The sequence below is a fragment of the Phyllostomus hastatus genome, unplaced genomic scaffold (assembly GCF_019186645.2).
Source record: "Phyllostomus hastatus isolate PE091 unplaced genomic scaffold, TTU_PhHast_1.1 phas_contig_150, whole genome shotgun sequence".
Lineage (NCBI taxonomy): Eukaryota > Metazoa > Chordata > Mammalia > Chiroptera > Phyllostomidae > Phyllostomus > Phyllostomus hastatus.
This window is the reverse complement of record NW_025333611.1, coordinates 22582502-22600497: the sequence shown is the minus strand read 5'-3', so window position 1 is coordinate 22600497 and position 17996 is coordinate 22582502. Positions and strand designations below refer to the sequence as shown.

The 17996-nt window shown below is 43.0% G+C and overlaps 1 protein-coding gene across 5 annotated transcripts in view; it reads right to left on the bottom strand.

Annotated features, from left to right (window-relative positions):
* PPP2R2B (protein phosphatase 2 regulatory subunit Bbeta) overlaps positions 1-17996 on the bottom strand; it is a 407391-nt gene that overhangs the window by 245255 nt on the left and 144140 nt on the right. For 2 of the 5 annotated variants that reach the window (XM_045830216.1, XM_045830215.1), the window contains one exon: positions 7455-7648. The exons of 2 other annotated variants lie outside the window; for them this stretch is intronic. In XM_045830216.1, the coding sequence (XP_045686172.1) occupies positions 7455-7648 (194 nt within the window). Of the gene's footprint in view, positions 1-7454; positions 7649-8141; positions 8257-17996 lie in introns of those variants that run through there. One more of the 5 variants, XM_045830219.1, reaches the window with a different exon arrangement.

The window sequence follows — 17996 nt, the reverse complement described above, 5'->3', positions numbered from 1 at the left end:
GCAAATGCCAGAGTCCAGGAATGTCAGTCTACAGCTGTGCTCTTTTCAGAGAGCATTACCAATATTTTGACAGGACTGGCCTAATATTATTCACCCCAGGTTCATTGGTAAGTTTCTGACCAGCCCTCATAAAGGGCTTGGGATTGCCCCTGGGGACCTGGATGCTAATAATGAATACTTGCTAGTGATTTTCAATGCACTCTGGTTATTACGTTTAGTAGCAGAACATTTCCCATCCCCAGAAAGGTCATTTACAATAGCATTCAGCAGCTTCTGCCCACCTTCCATTTCATATTTTTCTGAGAACGGCGGGGAACTCAAACATTCATCCATATGCATTGGAAACACTATTCTGACCTGGCATTTGCATACAAATACATAAAGCAACTTAAGGAACTACAAGGCAGCTCTCCATCATCACCCTGCCTCCATTTATTTTTCCAGTGCCTCCCCATTTCAAGAGCCCTTTTTATGTACCTTTCCAGTGTTATTCATCATAGCTTCTCTCTTCCTTGAAGGTGTGTGTGTTGGGGTGGGAGGAGCAGCGAATTTTACTTCTTTGCTTTTATTCTTATAACACCCACGAAGCTATAACATTTCACAGATCACACAGACCTCAAGTTCAGAGACCCGCTAAACTCAACCAAACCAAGACTGGACTCTTCACAGACTATCACATTTCTGAGAAATGGTCACATCGTGTTGTTTGAATACTTTCAGTGTGTGATTAATTACGCTTAATAAGCCATTCTATTGAAGGTACTTTTTGTTACAATTTCTTCATACCAAGCCAAGATCAGTTTCCTGGTAATTTTTCACTCATTGATTCAAATTCTGCCATGGGTGCTGGTCTCCCAATCATTGCATCTCTTCACAGTTTTAAATAGTTTTAATATGGGTGATGTCCCAAATTGTATGTCTAGTCCAGATCTTTCCTCTGAGCTGCAGACCCAGATATCCAACTGCTCACCGGAGAGCCTCACTGTGAGACTAGATGTCACACATGCCCCTCAAACTAATCAACTTCCAAAGTCTGTTTCCAGTTTCGGTGAAATGCCCCATTAGGCATCCATTCTTAGGGAAAAATCCTGGGAGCCTTTCTTGACACTATCACCATCTACTTCTCCATTTCTACCCAATCTGTCACATGGAGTAAGTCCTATCCATTCTCCTTCTACAATGCATCTCTTAACATAACTAATGCTCCCCCATCTTCACCGCTGCCACCAGCTGAGAGCAGAGCCACAATCTCCCAACTGTCCTCTCGCTTTCACTGCTGTTCTCTTGCTGCCCAGCTCCATGACCCCACCCTGCAAAGCAGCCAGTCTGAGCTTTGAAAGAACAAACCTGATCATATTTCCCCCGATCAGAATCTTTTAATGGCTTTCGATCCATCTTTGGATAAAGTCCAAACTCCTTACGTTCAACAAGGCTCAATGTGATCAGGTCCCTAAGTACCTCTTTCTTCTAACATTTTATTATGAAATTCTGAGAACAAGCAAAGTTGAAAACAAAATTACAGCGACTCTCCATTGACTGACCCCCCTGGACTTTACCATTTTCTACTCGCTTTATTAGGTATCTACCCATTTATCCAAACCTCTATCCTAGCCTTAATCTTTCTTGGTTTTGGTGCATTCTAAAGTAAACTGCAGGCTCCACTCACATTTTCGTCATGCTTCCCCTTGTTCCCTACACGCCGGCCACAGGCATCTTTCCATTCCTTAAATCTTTCTGTTTTAAATCTCTGGGCTTTGTACTGATTGTCCCTTTACATGAAATGCCTTTAGTGCTTCTTAATTTCTGAATCATCCTTTAGTTCTCAGCTTAAACTTTCTCTGAACCCCCTATCTAAAATGGATCTGGCTTTCTGCCTTACATATGACCTCAAGGCAGCTTGTGCTTTTCCTGAATAGCACTCACCACAATTGGTAACTATATGTTTACTTGCAAAGCTACATCATGTCTACCTCTTCTGCTAGACTGAAGGCACCATGAGGACAGAGGCCATGTCTATATTGGAACGTGCTGGAATACCTCTGCAGAAAGTCAATTAACATTTGTCTGAGGACTTAAAGGCAGAATGAATCAATTATTGGAAGGAGCTACACGCAATAAATTTGTTCTGCCTTTAATACATGCAAACATAGAAACGCATAAAAGTATGGGTTTTTAAAGGCTTCTGAAAGAAGACAGAACTTAACTGCTACCAGAATATAACCAGCAAGTACATTAAGGCAAATTAGTAGACGGCAAGAACCAAGGCTAGTGGCCGAGCCCAGAGGGTATTGTGGTGGGTTTCAGTGGGACCTCTCCCCTGCCTCCAGTAGTCCTTCCCTTTGAGATAAACCCAAATCAACACATTCCGAGGAAAAAGAGTGCTTGCTATGAAAATGCAGTGTTAAGTAATAGTAACTACAGTTAAAATATACTAAGGGCATTTATTGAGGTCTGGCTTAATATTAGGCACTATTTTCAGTGCTTTTCCTGCATTAAATAATTTTTTCCTGTGGCATAGCTTCTATTGTTATTCCCATTTTACAGCTAAGGAAACTGAGAACAGAGTAGTTATCTTAAAACATGTTCTCTGTCCATGAACACAGTATGTGCTTCCACTTATTCATATCACCTTCAATTTCTTTGATGTCTTATCATTAAAATGTCCATACTACCAAAAGCAATCTATAGATTCAGTGCAATTCCTATCAAGATTCCAGTGACATATTTCACAGAATTGAAACAAATGTTTCAAAAATTTATATGGAAGTGTAGGAAGAGTGATCCTGAGAAAGAACAAAGTTGCAGGAATCACACTAACTAATATCAAACTATACTATAAGGCCTTAGTAATCAAAACAGCATGGTATTGGTATAAAAACAGACACATAGATCAAAGGAGTAGAATAGAGAGCCCAGAAATACACCCACACCTTTACAGTCGATTAATATTTGGCAGAGGAAACAAGCACATACAATGGGCTAACTATAGTTTATTCAGTAAATAGTGTTTGGAAATTGGACAGATACGTGCAGAAAAATGAAACTAGACCACTTTTTTACACCACAAAGAATAAATTCAAAATGAATCAAAGACTTAAATGTTAAACCTGAAAGCATAAAAACTGTAGAAGAAAACATAGCAAGATTTCTGACATTGCTCATAGGAAGGGAAACAAAAGAAAAAATAAACAAATGGGACTACATCAAACTAAAATTTTCTTGCATGGCAAAAAAAATCATCAACAAGATAAAAAGACAACCCACAGAATGGGGGAACATATCCGCCAATACATCTGATAAGGGATTAATATCCAAAATTTATAAAGAACTTACAAAACTCAACACCAGAAAAACAACCAATCCAATTTAAAAACGGGCAAAGGACCTGAATAGACACTTCTCCAAAGAGGACACACAGATGGCCAATAGACACATGAAAAGATGCTCAACATCACTAATCATTGGAGAAATGCAAATTAAAACCACAATGAGAATAGCTATCATCAGTACAACAACAAATGTTGGTGAGAATGTGGAAAAAAGAGAACCCTTTTACATTGTTGGTGGGAATGCAGACTGGTGCAGCCACTATGGAAAGCAGTATGGAGATACCTCAAAAAATTAAAAATGGATCTACTTTTCAACCTAGCAATCCCACTTCTGGGAATATACCTGAAAAAATCCCCAAACACTAATTTGAAAGAACATAAACACTATGTTCATTGCAGCATTATTTACAATCACCAAGATATGGAAGCAGCCCAAATGTCTATCAGTAGATAAGTGGATAAAACAACTATGGGGCATTTACACAATGGAATACTACTCAGCTATAAAAAAAAAAAGAGGAAAATTTTACCTTTTGTGACAGTGTGGATGGACCTGGAGAACATTATGCTAAGTGAAATAAGCCAGCCATAGAAAGACAAATACCGTAAGATTTCACTCATATGTGGAATGTAATGAACAAACTGAACTAACAAGGAAAATGGGGACAGACTCATAGATGGAGAGCTGGATGACAGCTGTGGGTGGGAGGAGGGTTCAGGGTACAGGGACTGAGCAAAAAGGAAATAGGACTCACAGACATGGACAACAGTGTGGTGACTGCTGGGGCGAGAGGGGTATAAGGGGACTAAGTAGTATTGGGAAAAATAAAGATTAAATTAAAAAATAAAACATGTTCTCTGATTTCTTCTTCTAACCAGATGGCCATTCCTGTAAACTCTACCTATGTAGATTATTCTCTCTGTGGCCTCATTTGTGAGTAGGAAGATTAGTCTAGAAAACGTGCAGACTGCTCTAATGGAGAGGGGATTTCAGTTGGTTCTAACAAGTCTAAAAATATAGAAAGAAATCCACACGTGGATGAGAGAGATTTGAGAGATAAGCCATTGGTTAGAAAACTCAGAATTCCATATTGAAAAAAAGACCCCCAGTAAACCCACTTTTTTGTGGTTATTCCAACTCCACCCATGCTTTTCCTCATATATAACCCCATACACGCACTTTCAAATCATCCCTGCAAAGGAATTGACCCCAGATGGAAATACGCTTACACACAAAGATAAAACCATTGTGACCGTCCCCATAACAGTAGCTCATGGTCAAAGAAAAATGAGGCAATGCAGAATTTCCTAGTGGAAGTGACCCTGGTGGGTCTGGAGTTTGAAGACAAGCCCTTGCCTTGGCTGCAGGGGTGACCTTGGCAAATCAGTAACACCCCTGGGTCTCTGTTGCTCAGTTTCATTATTTGAAAATGGGAATAACAACATCCACTTAGCAGACTTTGGCTATGTTAAAATCCTACTATAAAAAGCTCAGCACAGTGCTTGGAATATAGAAGATGCTCAAAGATGGTAATTTTAAAAAGGGAGAAAAGAGAAAAAGGTAGGGGAGGGTGGTAACTTTAATGTCCAGCATAAAGGAGTAGTCACAGAAATGTCTTTAATAAATACACATCAGAGAGAGAGAGAGAGGACACCTTGTGATCCTGGGTAAAAGTGTCCTTTAGCATTTGCATTGCTCTTAGCTGAATCAACTTGCCAGGCAGCTACCACTTACGATGCAAATTGAGCTTAGAGTCCTTCACACTAACTACACAGCAAAAACCCTTCCAGCTTTAAATAGAATACTGCAGTGTGGCATGGTCTGAGCACAGGCAAGAACAGTTCGGGGATAAATGGGAAGGAGATCTTGGAGAAAAGGAATCTGACATCTGGGAAGGTAGGCAAAATGCAGAAATTATCAAAGGAGACAAAAAGAAAAGCAAAGTCTACAGAAGGACTAAGAGGCTCATTCCTCAGAAACTGGGTTTAAGTTAACAAAGGAGAAGAGAACTTTGGGGGCAAGCCCCCAATAAAGTGGGTTTTAGCAAAGAGTATTTTGATCTGGTGCTCTTTCCAGCTGCACCATCACTTGTAAGGTTTTCACCAGGAGAAGAGGGGCTCTTGTGCCTCTGGATGGCATGATTGCATGAATGCCCCCTAAAATGAACAGAATAAGACCATAGAGGACTTCCTGCTCTACCCAACTCCCGCTTTCTACATTTTCTAAGTCTAAGAGACAGACGGAGACAGGAATATCTGAGAGGGTGATTTAGAAAGATTTCAGAAAGCTCTCTGTCTCACTTTCGATTATGTAAACCCAGATATTTCCTCCAGAATCAGTTTACAAAAATGCCATAAAATAGGAACAGAGATTAGGTAGTAGCTAGGGTGCTGAAAGCAGGAAGGAATGCCATGTTTAGCTCATTTCTTTTTCTGCAGATGACACCTCTACACACACGGCCCCAATCTGCCCATCTTATCAGCTCAGTAAGTTTCCTGTGCCTGTTACTTGGAAGCACAATGCAATATACAAGACAACACGAAGGGAGCCCTCTTCCTTTGTTGTCACAAACGGAAAAAGTGGCCCCCGGAAAAAGCCAACAGACCCAAGGCCACCTTCCTTCTTGGATGCCATGCTCAGACACAGAGCTAATCATGTTCTACCTGGTAACTAAGCCAGTGACAAAGCACCAAGACTGAGGAAGAACATCTTACAGCCACTCAGTCATGCAAATAGAATCAGCAACAGCAGCGCTTGGTATGGGGGAGGGACAGGACCAACATTTTAAAAGCCACCTCTAAGCTCCTGGGGGCCAGAGCTTACCCAACTCTGCTGGATCTGTCTAGCCCCGGGGACATATCAGGCTTGCGGCTCTCCAACCATAATGGTGAATAGAGAATATATTTTCAATAGTGCTGGGCAGTCTTTTTATCTAAAACTTCTCGGGATATTTACAGAAGAAATTGATAGCGCTACCTCCAAGTTGTTTTTTTGGTTTGTTTCCTTCAGAACTTGAATTCTTGTACTTCCCCATAACATTTCTCTAGTAATCTTGATTTTAAAAATAATATAGAAATTTCAGCAGCCAAGAATAATGGTCTTAAATTAACATACTTTGCTACATTTTCCTAAAGCACTTTTACACACATTTCCTCGAGAGGATATGACCATATGATAATGCAACACTTTATAGGAGTGGTTAAAGATAAAGGCCTACAGGCAGAAAATGAAAGCAAAAATACAAAAGTTTTGGTATTAAAAAAAAATGCCTCCACTCTATTCACACACAAAAGGTGGAATGGGTTCCACCTGCTGACTTTCCCCTGCCTGCCTGCACCGCACTCAGGCTAATATCAGAACAAGCTGGGGGAGAGAGAGAGAGAGAGAGACAATTTCACCTCCTGGCAAAGCTCAGCCTACTGAACCTTCTTGCTTTCTGCTGGCTGTTGATTCAGCAGAAACTACTGCAGCAGAATTCATAATGGTGATTTTTAAAGGCTCCACTGATCGCATTGCTTGCCCCACGTGTCAGGCTCATTTGCTCGCCACCGGGAACACCGTTTTCCCCACCACCTTTTCAATTCTTGCTAATACACTTAGAAGGGGAGAAGGGCTCACCCTTCTGCAAAGCGCTTTTTCGGGGTTTGATTGTCTGAACAGGTAACCGGGCCAGAGAGATGAACCGGCAGGAAATGAAACCATGCCCTCCCTACAGCCACTGAGAGAGAGAGGCATCATTCCACTCAGGGAGGGGAAGACCCCACGGTCCTTCTGGCCCCCTTCCTTCTTCTGTCCCCACAAGACCCCCCTGCAAACACCTTGGGGGAAGGGTCATCTGCCTTCTGGGAGTCATTTTGCCGGTCGGGAGCCCCACCCTGAAAAGCCTAATCCCCGAGGGCCATTTTAACTCCCGTGGGCGCCGGGTCCACCTGCTGCTGAACGCTGGGCTCGCCTCGCGGAGCCCGGATGGATGTGGGGCGCACCGGCAGCCGCCCCTGCGAGCCGAGCCCCCGCCCCAGCCCCGGAGGAGTCTCCGTCACTACGCGCCCAGCAGCTCGCGAAGCACAGCGATCCGCAACTTGCGCCCGGCCCCAGCGGCGGAATGCGGCGGGGGCTGGCGTTACCTTCGGTCGCATAGCTGTGGTCGCGCAGGAAACTGTTGTTGATTTTGCGGGTATCAATGTCCTCCTCCATTGACAGCAGGCTTACTTGCGTGGGAACCAGAAGCCGGCAGACAAGTATCCATGATCCCTCCCCGCAGCCAGTCTCACAGGAGAGGGGGGCAGGGGAGCCAGTGGGACTGCACCATGGTCCGAGCCTGAGGAGGAGACGGGGAGGCGGAGAGAAAAAAAAATAAAAACCCGGCAATGGAGCTGTCACCTCCTCCACTCGGGATCTCCGAGGCTGCGGCGGCTCCTCCTGCGGTGCGCTCACTCCAGCTCCAATTCCCAGCGAGGATGCTGCGCCTGCCTCCGGTGCCAAGATGCGCCGTGCCCCGAGGGGTCTGGTCCCGCCCGCCGCCCGAGAGGCGCTCACACGCCGAGCAGAGGAGATGCCCAACAGGTTCCCCTCGTTGGCAGCCGCTCCGAAATGTAAAAAAGATCCCTCCTCCCCTTGGGAGAGCACGCAGCCGCGACAAAATGGTGCCTTTCTGGACCCGAGCTGCAGTGGCGAGATGGCAGGGGCAGGATTCAGGCTGGCCCGGCCTAGGAGAGGGTGCTGGTCCCACGGGAGGGCGGCTTTGGCCCGTGAGGGAAAGGAAGCCGGCGGGGAGCTGGGCTGGGCGCTGCGGCCGGCACCAGCGCACTCACCCTCACACCCACACGCGCGCACTCGCAGCAGCTGCCGCTGCTCCCGCTGCTGCTGCTGCTGCTGCTGCTGCAGGAGGCTGGAGGCGGCTGGTGCATTAGAGGCGAGGCTCCTCCCAACCGCGTCACAGCCCCGGGACTCTTCCCCAGCAGCGGCTGCTCTCTGCTGCAGTGGAGCGCACGCAGCCGCGAACCGGCACCTGGGCAGCCAGCCGCTGGCTTGCAGGCTCAGGTGAAAAGCGTAGACGCACTCTCCCAACTTCCCTCCTCCCGTGCCACGCAGCTGAGGGCGGCGTTTACTCCGGCAGCCACAGCCCCTAGGTTGCAGCCTTCCCCCAGACACCTGTGCTCCAGGACAGCAAAGAGAAGTGGGCTCGCTTAGGCAGGCAGGAAGTGGACATCCTGGTCCCTTTTGCTCAACCTTAGATGATGCATGCAGTCCCTTGGTAGAGTTAAAGGGCAAGGCCTGGGGTTCCAAACCTCAAAAAGAGAAGACACAATGGAAAAAGAGCTTCTCAGCTCCTAGCTTAAGCCCTCTGTGCTAGGAATAGAAGGGGGAACAGGGACCAGAACTTTTCTGCCATCACAACTGACTACTTCATTCAAACAGAATCATAAACATCTAACTGTAGGCTTTTATGTCTACACAGACAGAGATTCTGAAGGCTGAGCTGTGTACGAATCTAGTCAACACAGTCGGTCTGAACAAGTCCACTCCTGGCCCTTTGCACTTGGTTTTGGACAAAGCGCTGTAGGCCTTCCTGTGGTTTTTGCCTGTGAAAACAGGACACTGCAGGGCCGGCTTACATTTGCTCTCAACACATTTGCTCTTCTGCCCACAGAGATCCACTGCCACTCAGGGAATTTCAAAGAGCCAGGGAATACGAAAGAGAGGCCAGTTCCTTCTTCAACTAGGAGGAAGACACCAAATTCCCTACTCCCCCCACCCCCACGTTTCTCCAAATTGCAAAGTCTGTGTTCGCAAGAAAATTAGATCATTATTGTTATGAAACAAACAAACATTTATAAAGCAACCCAACTCACTAGAAAGCCTATCTGAGAAATTCATTTACCCGGTCCCCTCTCATGGAAGGGATTCATTCCAGTGGGCGTCACTGCAGGAGGAAACATCAGCAAATGTCTTGCTCAGTTAAGCTCCACGAGTTCAGCTACACGAGCCCAGAGGGACCTGTGAGTTAATTATATACATACAATGCTTCGGCTAACACAATTTAGAAAGTATTTGAAGTTCAAAAAAAATGGGAAAACAAGGCCTTAACTGAGGTTGGGAATTGCCATTAGATTTCCATGAAGAATAGATGCTTCTGGCAGGTGGAAAATGGAATTGTCCCCTTCTCCAGAAAGTGACAGCATGTCTCTGGGAGGACAGAATAGGAATGTTTTTTGATATAATTTTTGGGGGGGAAGGGAAGTTTAGTGTATGAGAGATTCCTTTTTATTCTCATCTGGTGGTTAAGTCTTACATGTTTGTTTGACTGTTGGTTGAAAAACCATCTATGAAATCCCAGTAATAGATGAAGACTGGTATGAGTTGATTCCATTCTCTTCAGCAGCAGTTGCTGAGCTGGTTTTTCCACGTGATAAGCTGCATCCGTCACCAAGGCTCCAGTGGTCAGCTCAACTGGAGTTATACAGTCTAGCGTCTCTTGCATGTTGTCATAATGAGGAACCAGGAGAAGAGGTGGAGGGAGAAAAAAGCTAAGCTCATCTCAGAGTGGTGAGGAAGCACTTTGCTTCCAGTTGAAATGGCCTTATGTTGCAACAGGAAGCCTTGGAAAAATAGTATGTGGGAAATCTCCCTCGTATCATCCTGGAACATGGGCTGGATTGGAACAGAGCTGCATGGTCAGTCAGGTAGACCCAGGCTGTGCCTGAGGAATCTTCCCCTGTGACCATGGAGAGCAATGTTCACTCTGTCCATCAATCCTCTGGGCTTACTAAATGTTCTCTTGAGTTTCCTGCAAAGTTCTTCCTGCATTTATTCAACAGTACAGACTTTTAAAAAATGTCTTGAAGACACAAGTTGTGGATTAGGTAGACGTCAGGGTTCCTATTTTGTGATCTCACTTTTCTATTATGAACAATAAGGAACTAGCTCCTCCACCCACAACCAAGCAAAATAAAGCTGTTGCCGTGGAGCTTTAACACAATGATGTGTAGTAAAGGAGGGGAGAGGCTGGAGGAAGCCCTGGGCAATCGTGTGGGGGTAAGAGGACTACAGAGACCATTCCTTGGAAGACTGGCTTGCTGACCTGCTTTCTATCCCTCCAACATGTCAAGTTCTTTTCAAAGCTTTTGGCATTTGCACGTGTCATTCCTTGCACCTCCCTTCCTTGTGTTCCTGGCATTCCTAGCAGCTCAGCTGAGCTGCTCCTGCTTCACTGAGGAATTCTCTGACAACACCATAGTCCCTTCCTCTGATAGTTTCTGTCTCTGTCTTCTTCTTGGTTTTCTTCATGGAATGTTTCATTTTGCAATAGTTGTTTCCTTATTATTGTCAATTATTTTCAGTATATTTCTGATATTAAGCGTCTGGCATTTAGTAGATGTGCAATTAGATTTGTTGAATGGAGCCCTGGCCAGTGTGGGTTTGATTCCCAGTAAGGGCACATACCCAGGTTGTGGCCCTTAGTCGATGTTTCTCCCTCACATCGATGTTTTTTCCCTCTCTCCCTCCCTCCCTTCCCATCTCTCTAAAATATATATATATATATATATAAATGTATGTATTTGTTGGTGATACATATTTGTTCAATGAATGAGTAAATTACTAAATTTTTTCAGTAATATTTCAGTTCTATAGTTCATCCCTTGCTAAAATGCTTGCCAAAAAACCCACAAAAAACAAAACAGAACCTACCCTGACAGCAAAACCTGTTGTGAGCCATTAATTTTCTAGCTTGTCACTCCTATTCCTACTGAAATAATTGTTCCTACCCATTTTGTATGCATGTGCACCAAAAGTACTCACCAGGCACTTAGTAAGTGCCAAGAGTTGTTCTAGGTGCTGGGGATATGGTTATAACAAAGGAGTTCCTTCCTTCACAGAACTTAAATCCTATCATCTGATTTTAATATATGCTCTCTTAGAAATATAACAAATGCATATAAATCAATAACTATAGCTCTATGTTACTGTACCATAGTGTTAACTGCCAAGGCTCCAGTATCAGGCAAAGCTGATTTTCTGCCATATATCATGAATGTGAGCAAGTTACAAGATCTCCCTAAGCCATGCAGCTTTTTTTTAAATCTATAAATTAGGGAGACAAATCCTTCATGGAATTATTGTGAGGATTAAATGAGGTAATGCTTGGAAATAATACATTTGTTACTTGTTGAGGATTTACTATCATCACCACCATCAACAGTGAACAAATATTTAAGCACCAACCATATTAGCAACCTCAGTGCATCAGATGTCTAGTTGACCTCTGCTCTATCATGGAACTCCGTGTCTAATTTACAGTTTATATAAAGGGAGCCACAGGCTACAAAGGGGTCAGCAGAGAGTCTCTGAAAGGCTGACCTAATTCAGGCTTGTGCTTGACACAGAAAAGGCTAATTGCAAATACACAGCCTTCTTAAGTTACACAATTCAGCATGACAGCCTGTGGACACGTTCATTTTTATCACCCTTGTCATGGTCCCCTTCCCCCATCACTCCCATATGCCCTTCCCCAAGTTAGGTTAGTGCTGCCTACCCTGGAACCTTTGAGGTCATCCTGTCCAATTAGCACATTAAATATCTACAATGTTATTAAAACCCTTGACCTAAGCCAGTCTGGAGAGTCTTAATATAGATAGGCTTTAGGTGTCAGACAGTCCTGGTTCGTGTCCCAGCTCAAGCATTTATGAATTTCATGACCTTTGGCAAGTAATTTAACATCTCTGAGCCTCTGTATTTGCAAAATGGAAGGAAATAATAGGAACTACTTCATAGGGTTGTTGAGTGGCTTCGGAGACATGTACGGAAAGTGGTTTCTTCAGGCTGGGCCTGCTGCCGGGCCTCACTAAAATGTCACTTCTTCTTCCTAGCAGTGGCTCATTGGGGTCTCCATGTGCAGAGAAATGGAGAGACGCACTACAAGCCAATCACTGTGAACATTCATGTGAACAAAAGTCACCTAGAAACCCAAGTTTTACTATCTATCAGTCTGTCTTAATGAGCAGCTAGAAATTGGATGCAGGGCATTTTACCATTATGCAAAAAGCCCTGTATCAGCTACAAAGTCCTGTGCAAATGGAAGGGATTAGGATTATCCTCACTTGATTTTTGCATTTTGCATGTGCAGAACTAATCACGTTTCTTCACCAAAAAGTCACATGGAATGCCTCTCTAGGATCACTAAGCACTGAATGCACACCTTTCTGGGTTAGCTTGTGTGCTGACTGCCCAGAGGATGACCTCTTGAATTTCTAGCAACATTTTCCATTCCTTTTTGTTATATGACAACATGTAATACCACATGAGTGATCTTTGAATGTGACATTTAACCTAGGAAGAGGAAACAAAACATCTTGCTCTTAAGACAGTGTAGTAATTTGAGACTCTGGACTCTTCATGGATTTCATGTAGTAAAATGTCCCCTCAATTATCCAAGTAGAGCAACTTTTGAAAATACACAGTGGTGTGCTGAAGCTGACATGTACTGGCTGCTGCGGGCCAACTGTGATGATTGTACACATTTCCCATTCCACTTTGAGTGACATGGTAGCTTAAAAACTGAAATCTACCATAGTGGCATGGTTCTAATATGAAAAAAAAACCACTATATAAATCAGAACTTTTTTTCTTAAGAGCTGGCTGTTAAATGTTTACCAGCACACCAACAGAAACACATATGTACTTGCTGATACACTTTCCTGTTCATCCCTGTACTGTGTAGTTTCTTCCAATGTCATGACACTTAAGTCTCTCAAATTCCAGAGCATTTCACTATCCAACCGAACTCAGCCATAATGTTCAATAATTAAAATCCTGCCATTACCATGAAGCTTCCCCATATTCATCAGAGGGAACCTGATGCCTTTGTTTGATCCCTTTCAGGCTGGATATGAATTGCCAGGGTAGACCTGGGAGTAATTGCTTCTGAAAGGATCCTAGGCCTGACAACGTAAGGAACATTAGGTCTACGCCTAATCTCTTTTTTCAATCCTGACCCGAGGACATCTTTTCACTGATTTTAGACAGAGAGGAAAGGAGAGAGAGAAACATTGATGGGAGAGAGAAACATCAACTGGTTGCCCCTCTACACACTGGGACCGGGGATCATATGCACCCGGTCTGGGGATGTGGGCTGTAACCTAGGCATGGGCACTGACTGGGGATCCAAACTGCAGCCCTTTGGGTACCGGCTGATGCGCCAACCAACTGAGCCACACTAGCCAGGGCTCAAAGCCCACTCTTGACACCCCATTCTTTTCCACTATTCAAGCCCCGTTGTCATCCTACTTGTGCCCTTGATTTGCCTAAATGCAAAACAGAAACCTCCAGTGTGTCTGATTTCACGGAGTTCTTCCACCTGTCCGGTTCGGATACTGATGCAGTGGCAGAACAGGCACAGGAATCTGAGAATCCAGATCAGAGACCCTGAGAGAGAATATCCCCTTGTACCTTTTCTCATCAGTGGTTTTTGAATTAAATTTAGGCTCTCCTAACTCTGCATTATGTTTGTTAGGTTTAACAACACTGTCTAGTACTTGATTACATTTCTCAAAGTAAAATTTCAGTATAATTTAAATATATATATATGGAAATGACTTCCACATTTCTTTAAAATGCACCAAACAATAACACTTTCCAGAGTTCATCCTAGGTAACCAATCATGAATGTGGGCAAAAATTTAGCTGCAAAGCTATTTCTTGGAGCATTGTTAATAAGGATGAAAGCCTGAGAACAAACCAAATGCCTGACAATAGACTTGGCTAGGCGAAGTATGGTATGTTTATATAAAATGAAACTACTGGGCCTTTGATATAATATTAGTAGCTAACACTTGTTGAGATCTATTATGTACTAGGCATGGTGTAAACAGTTTCAATTAGCATTATCTCATTTAATTCTAACAACAACCCTTACAAGATAAGTACCACTATTACCTCCATGTTGCTACGGCTAATATTTAGAAATAAGTAAATAATATACCCAAAGCCAACCAAAGAGGAGCCTAGCTCTGTGTATGGATAGGGTGTGTGCTGAGGTTGCAGCGGGAACTTTGGGAGTCGTTTCCAAACCACCCACCACTAGATTCTGACTCGCCCTTCTTAGGAATGAATGCCCTCTCTGTTGAAAACCACTGCTGCTGTGTTGGTGAGGATGTGGCAAAACTGGACCCCTCACACACTGCTCACAGGATTGCAAAGTGAAGGGGCAGCACAGACGGTTTCACAGTTCCTCCAAATGTTAAACACAGTGACTGTGTAACCCAGCAATTTCACTTCTAGGTATATGCCCAAGAGAATTGAGAACACATATTTACACCAAAACTTGTACACAAATACTTATAGCAGTGTTATTCATGATAGCCCCAAGGTGGAAACAACCCAAATATTTCTCAATGTGACAGGTGGATGAACAAAATGTGATCTATCCATTGCTATACATGAACCACATGGTATATCCATTTTATATCATATCATCGTTACATCATGAATTGTTCAGTTATGAAAGAGGATGAAGTACTGATACATGCTACCACATGGTTAAATCTTGAAAACATTATACTAAGTGAAACAAGCCTGCCATAAATGACTATATAATTCCATTTATCTGAAATGTTCAGAATGGGCAAATCCATAGAGACAAAAAGTAGATTAGTGGTTGCTCGGGGCTGGGCTGGAGGAATGGGAGTAACTGCTAATGAGTTTGGGATTTCTTTTGGGAGTGATGGAAAGGTTCTAAAATTGCATAAGGGCAACTGCTGCATACCCTTGAATATACTAAACGCCGCCTGCTGCACTGAATACTTTAAAAGCATGGCTTTTTATGGTCCAATATCTCAATGAAGCTGGTATTAAAAATTAAGAGATCACTGCTATCATATTTACAATAGCCAAGCTATCAAAGCAACCCAAGTGACCATGAATAGACAAGCGAATTAAAAAACCTGTGGTACATATATGCAATGGAAGATTACTTGGCCCATAAAAAAAAAAAAGAAATCTTGCCATTTGCAACAACGTGGATGGACCTACAGGGTATCATGCTAAGTGTAATAGGTCAGTCATAGGAAGACAAATACCCTATGATTTCACTTACACGTGGAAGCTAAAGAACAAAATAAATGAACGAACACACCTGAAACAGACTCATAGTACAGAGAACAGACTGACGGTGCCAGAGGGGAGGGGGGACTGGGTGAAGAAGGCGAAGGGATTAAGGACAAATTGGCAATTATAAAATCATTACAGCATAGGGAATGTAAATCAATATTGTTATAATAAATATGTACGGTGCCAGGTGGTACTGGAAATATTGGGGAAACACGTTGTAAAGTATATGATGTCTAACCACTCTGCTGTTCACCTAAAACTAATGTAAAATAATATCAAATGTAAACTGTAATTAAAAACTATCACTGCTTTCATAAGCCTCTGTTACTTCTGGAAGTATAATATATCCATGAGTTTTACTTAGTGCAGAAAAGTTTAAAGGTATTATAAGGATAGATGTTCATGTTACATTGTTTCAAAGTCCTAAAACAACATATAATGACTGGTCCCAATTTTTAATTTAAAAAATGTGTGTAAAAATACTTGACAGTAGTTATGTGTGGTTTTATGGTTCATACTTTTGTCAAAGAAAATTTAGAACATGTATCATTTTTTGTAGTAAGAAAATTTTTGGGTTTTTTTTGATGTCATGATATACTTTTTAGGATGAAACCTTGTAGTGAAAAGACCAAAAGTTATTTTCTTCTCACCAGGAAACTGAAAGACAGTGATGTAAACGTATATGTTATCAAATGCATAGAACAGCTCTATCCCATGGAAATATAACATAAGCCACACATGTAATTGTCACTTTTTCAAGTTGCCACATTAGCAAATGAAAAGAAACAGATGAAGTTACTTTTAATAATTTTTTTAAAATATTTTAAATGTTTTGAAAATAAAAATACCTAACCGAATATATCCAAAATATTATGTCAACATATAATCAATATGTAATTATTAATTGCATTCTTTTTTCATGTCAAACCTTGGTGTGCATCTTAAGCTCACAGCACTTCTCAAAACTAACCACATTTCTAGGGCTCAATGACAACACCCACTTTGTAACTATAGCAGAGAGCACAGGTGGCAAACACAAGGCCCGTGGGCCGAATCCAGCCCTCCACTGTGTTTTATCAGGCCAGCACCTTGTTTCTATCCTGCGGCAGCGCCGAGCTCCTTGCCCCTAGTTAAGGAGCAGTTACATTTACACAGTCCTAACACTACATTCAGCTCTTTGAAGGCAACTGCAAGGCTGATATGGCACCCAGTGAAAATGAGTTTGACACCCCTGGCATACAGGAACTATTCCAAATGTGTTACTTCATTCACAAAATGAGGTTTATCAAGGTCTGTCAAAGAGAAAATTTCTATCTACTAAAGATTTGAATTAGATTGTAATGCTAAACCAAAGTAAGCAACACTAATGTGATGAACCTCATAACTATTTAAACACAAACTGAATTGCGAAAACATATAGAGACACACCAACATATACATATACATATACATATACATCACATATTATAGTAAATTTGAACTCAATCTGCATTTTCCCCAAAAACTGGTAAGCTGAATTAATAGAACTAAAAAAATCAAAATTCTAAAACTGCTAACGTGCCGCCATATAACAATATATAACAGACAGGAAGAAAGGTGTAGTTTGGTCACTGTAATGGTCACCACCCCAATAGGCCAACTGTTAGTTCAACACCGACCTACGGCTTTAATTCTAGCTAGGAGAAGAAGCCAGATCGTCAGATGTCATGGCCCAAAAAATGTATATATTTTCACATCTGGGCATCTGGTCTCTATTATGGCCACTAAAGGTGGAGAAATTTAAAGGTACAGTTATAGAAGTCTGACTGTGAACTCTTATTAGTCTTTTAGATTAAAGAGTAGGATTATATTGTCACATGATAAGTGGATACATTTCTGAGAACTTACTGAACTAGAGGCACCACTGCCTTTCACACACGCCTGCGAAGAGTTTTGTGCCTGCGGTCGGGCACTCACTTGCTCCTACGGTCTTCTCTTCTCCGGTCCCTGAGCAGCAGTCCTGATGCTCCCGCTCCCTCAGTGCAGATGCACGCTTGTTCTCAGGCTCATTTGCTGGCTCTTCCTCACTGTTTCAACCTCTAGATGTACGAGCAACCCAGATGTCAAAGGTCTCATACTTTTCTATCCACAGTCCCATCCACAGTGACCTCATCCAGTCTCACGGCTTGTCACTCACATGGTGACAAAACCCCACACTTGGATGTCGAGCACAAACCACTCCCCTGACCTCCAAACTGACATGACAGATACAGCCGTGCGACATTTCACTGGGTATCTAACGAGGTAATCAGTCCCTCATGCCACCCCCACCCTACCTGCCCCAACTTCCTGTTCCTTGATTCCGCTCTCATTCTCCACATCCTTCCAGTCCATCAGCACATCCTGCCATTTCTTAACTTCAAAATATGTCTGGACCGTTGCTATACCTACCATGCTCCAACTACCATCACATCCCACCTTTGCTGCTTCACTAGATGCTAACCAGTGTCCCACCCCTCCTTCCTGTCCTCACAGGGTGGTTTCTATGCCAGCAGGCATAATGCTCCTCTTAAATGCAAATC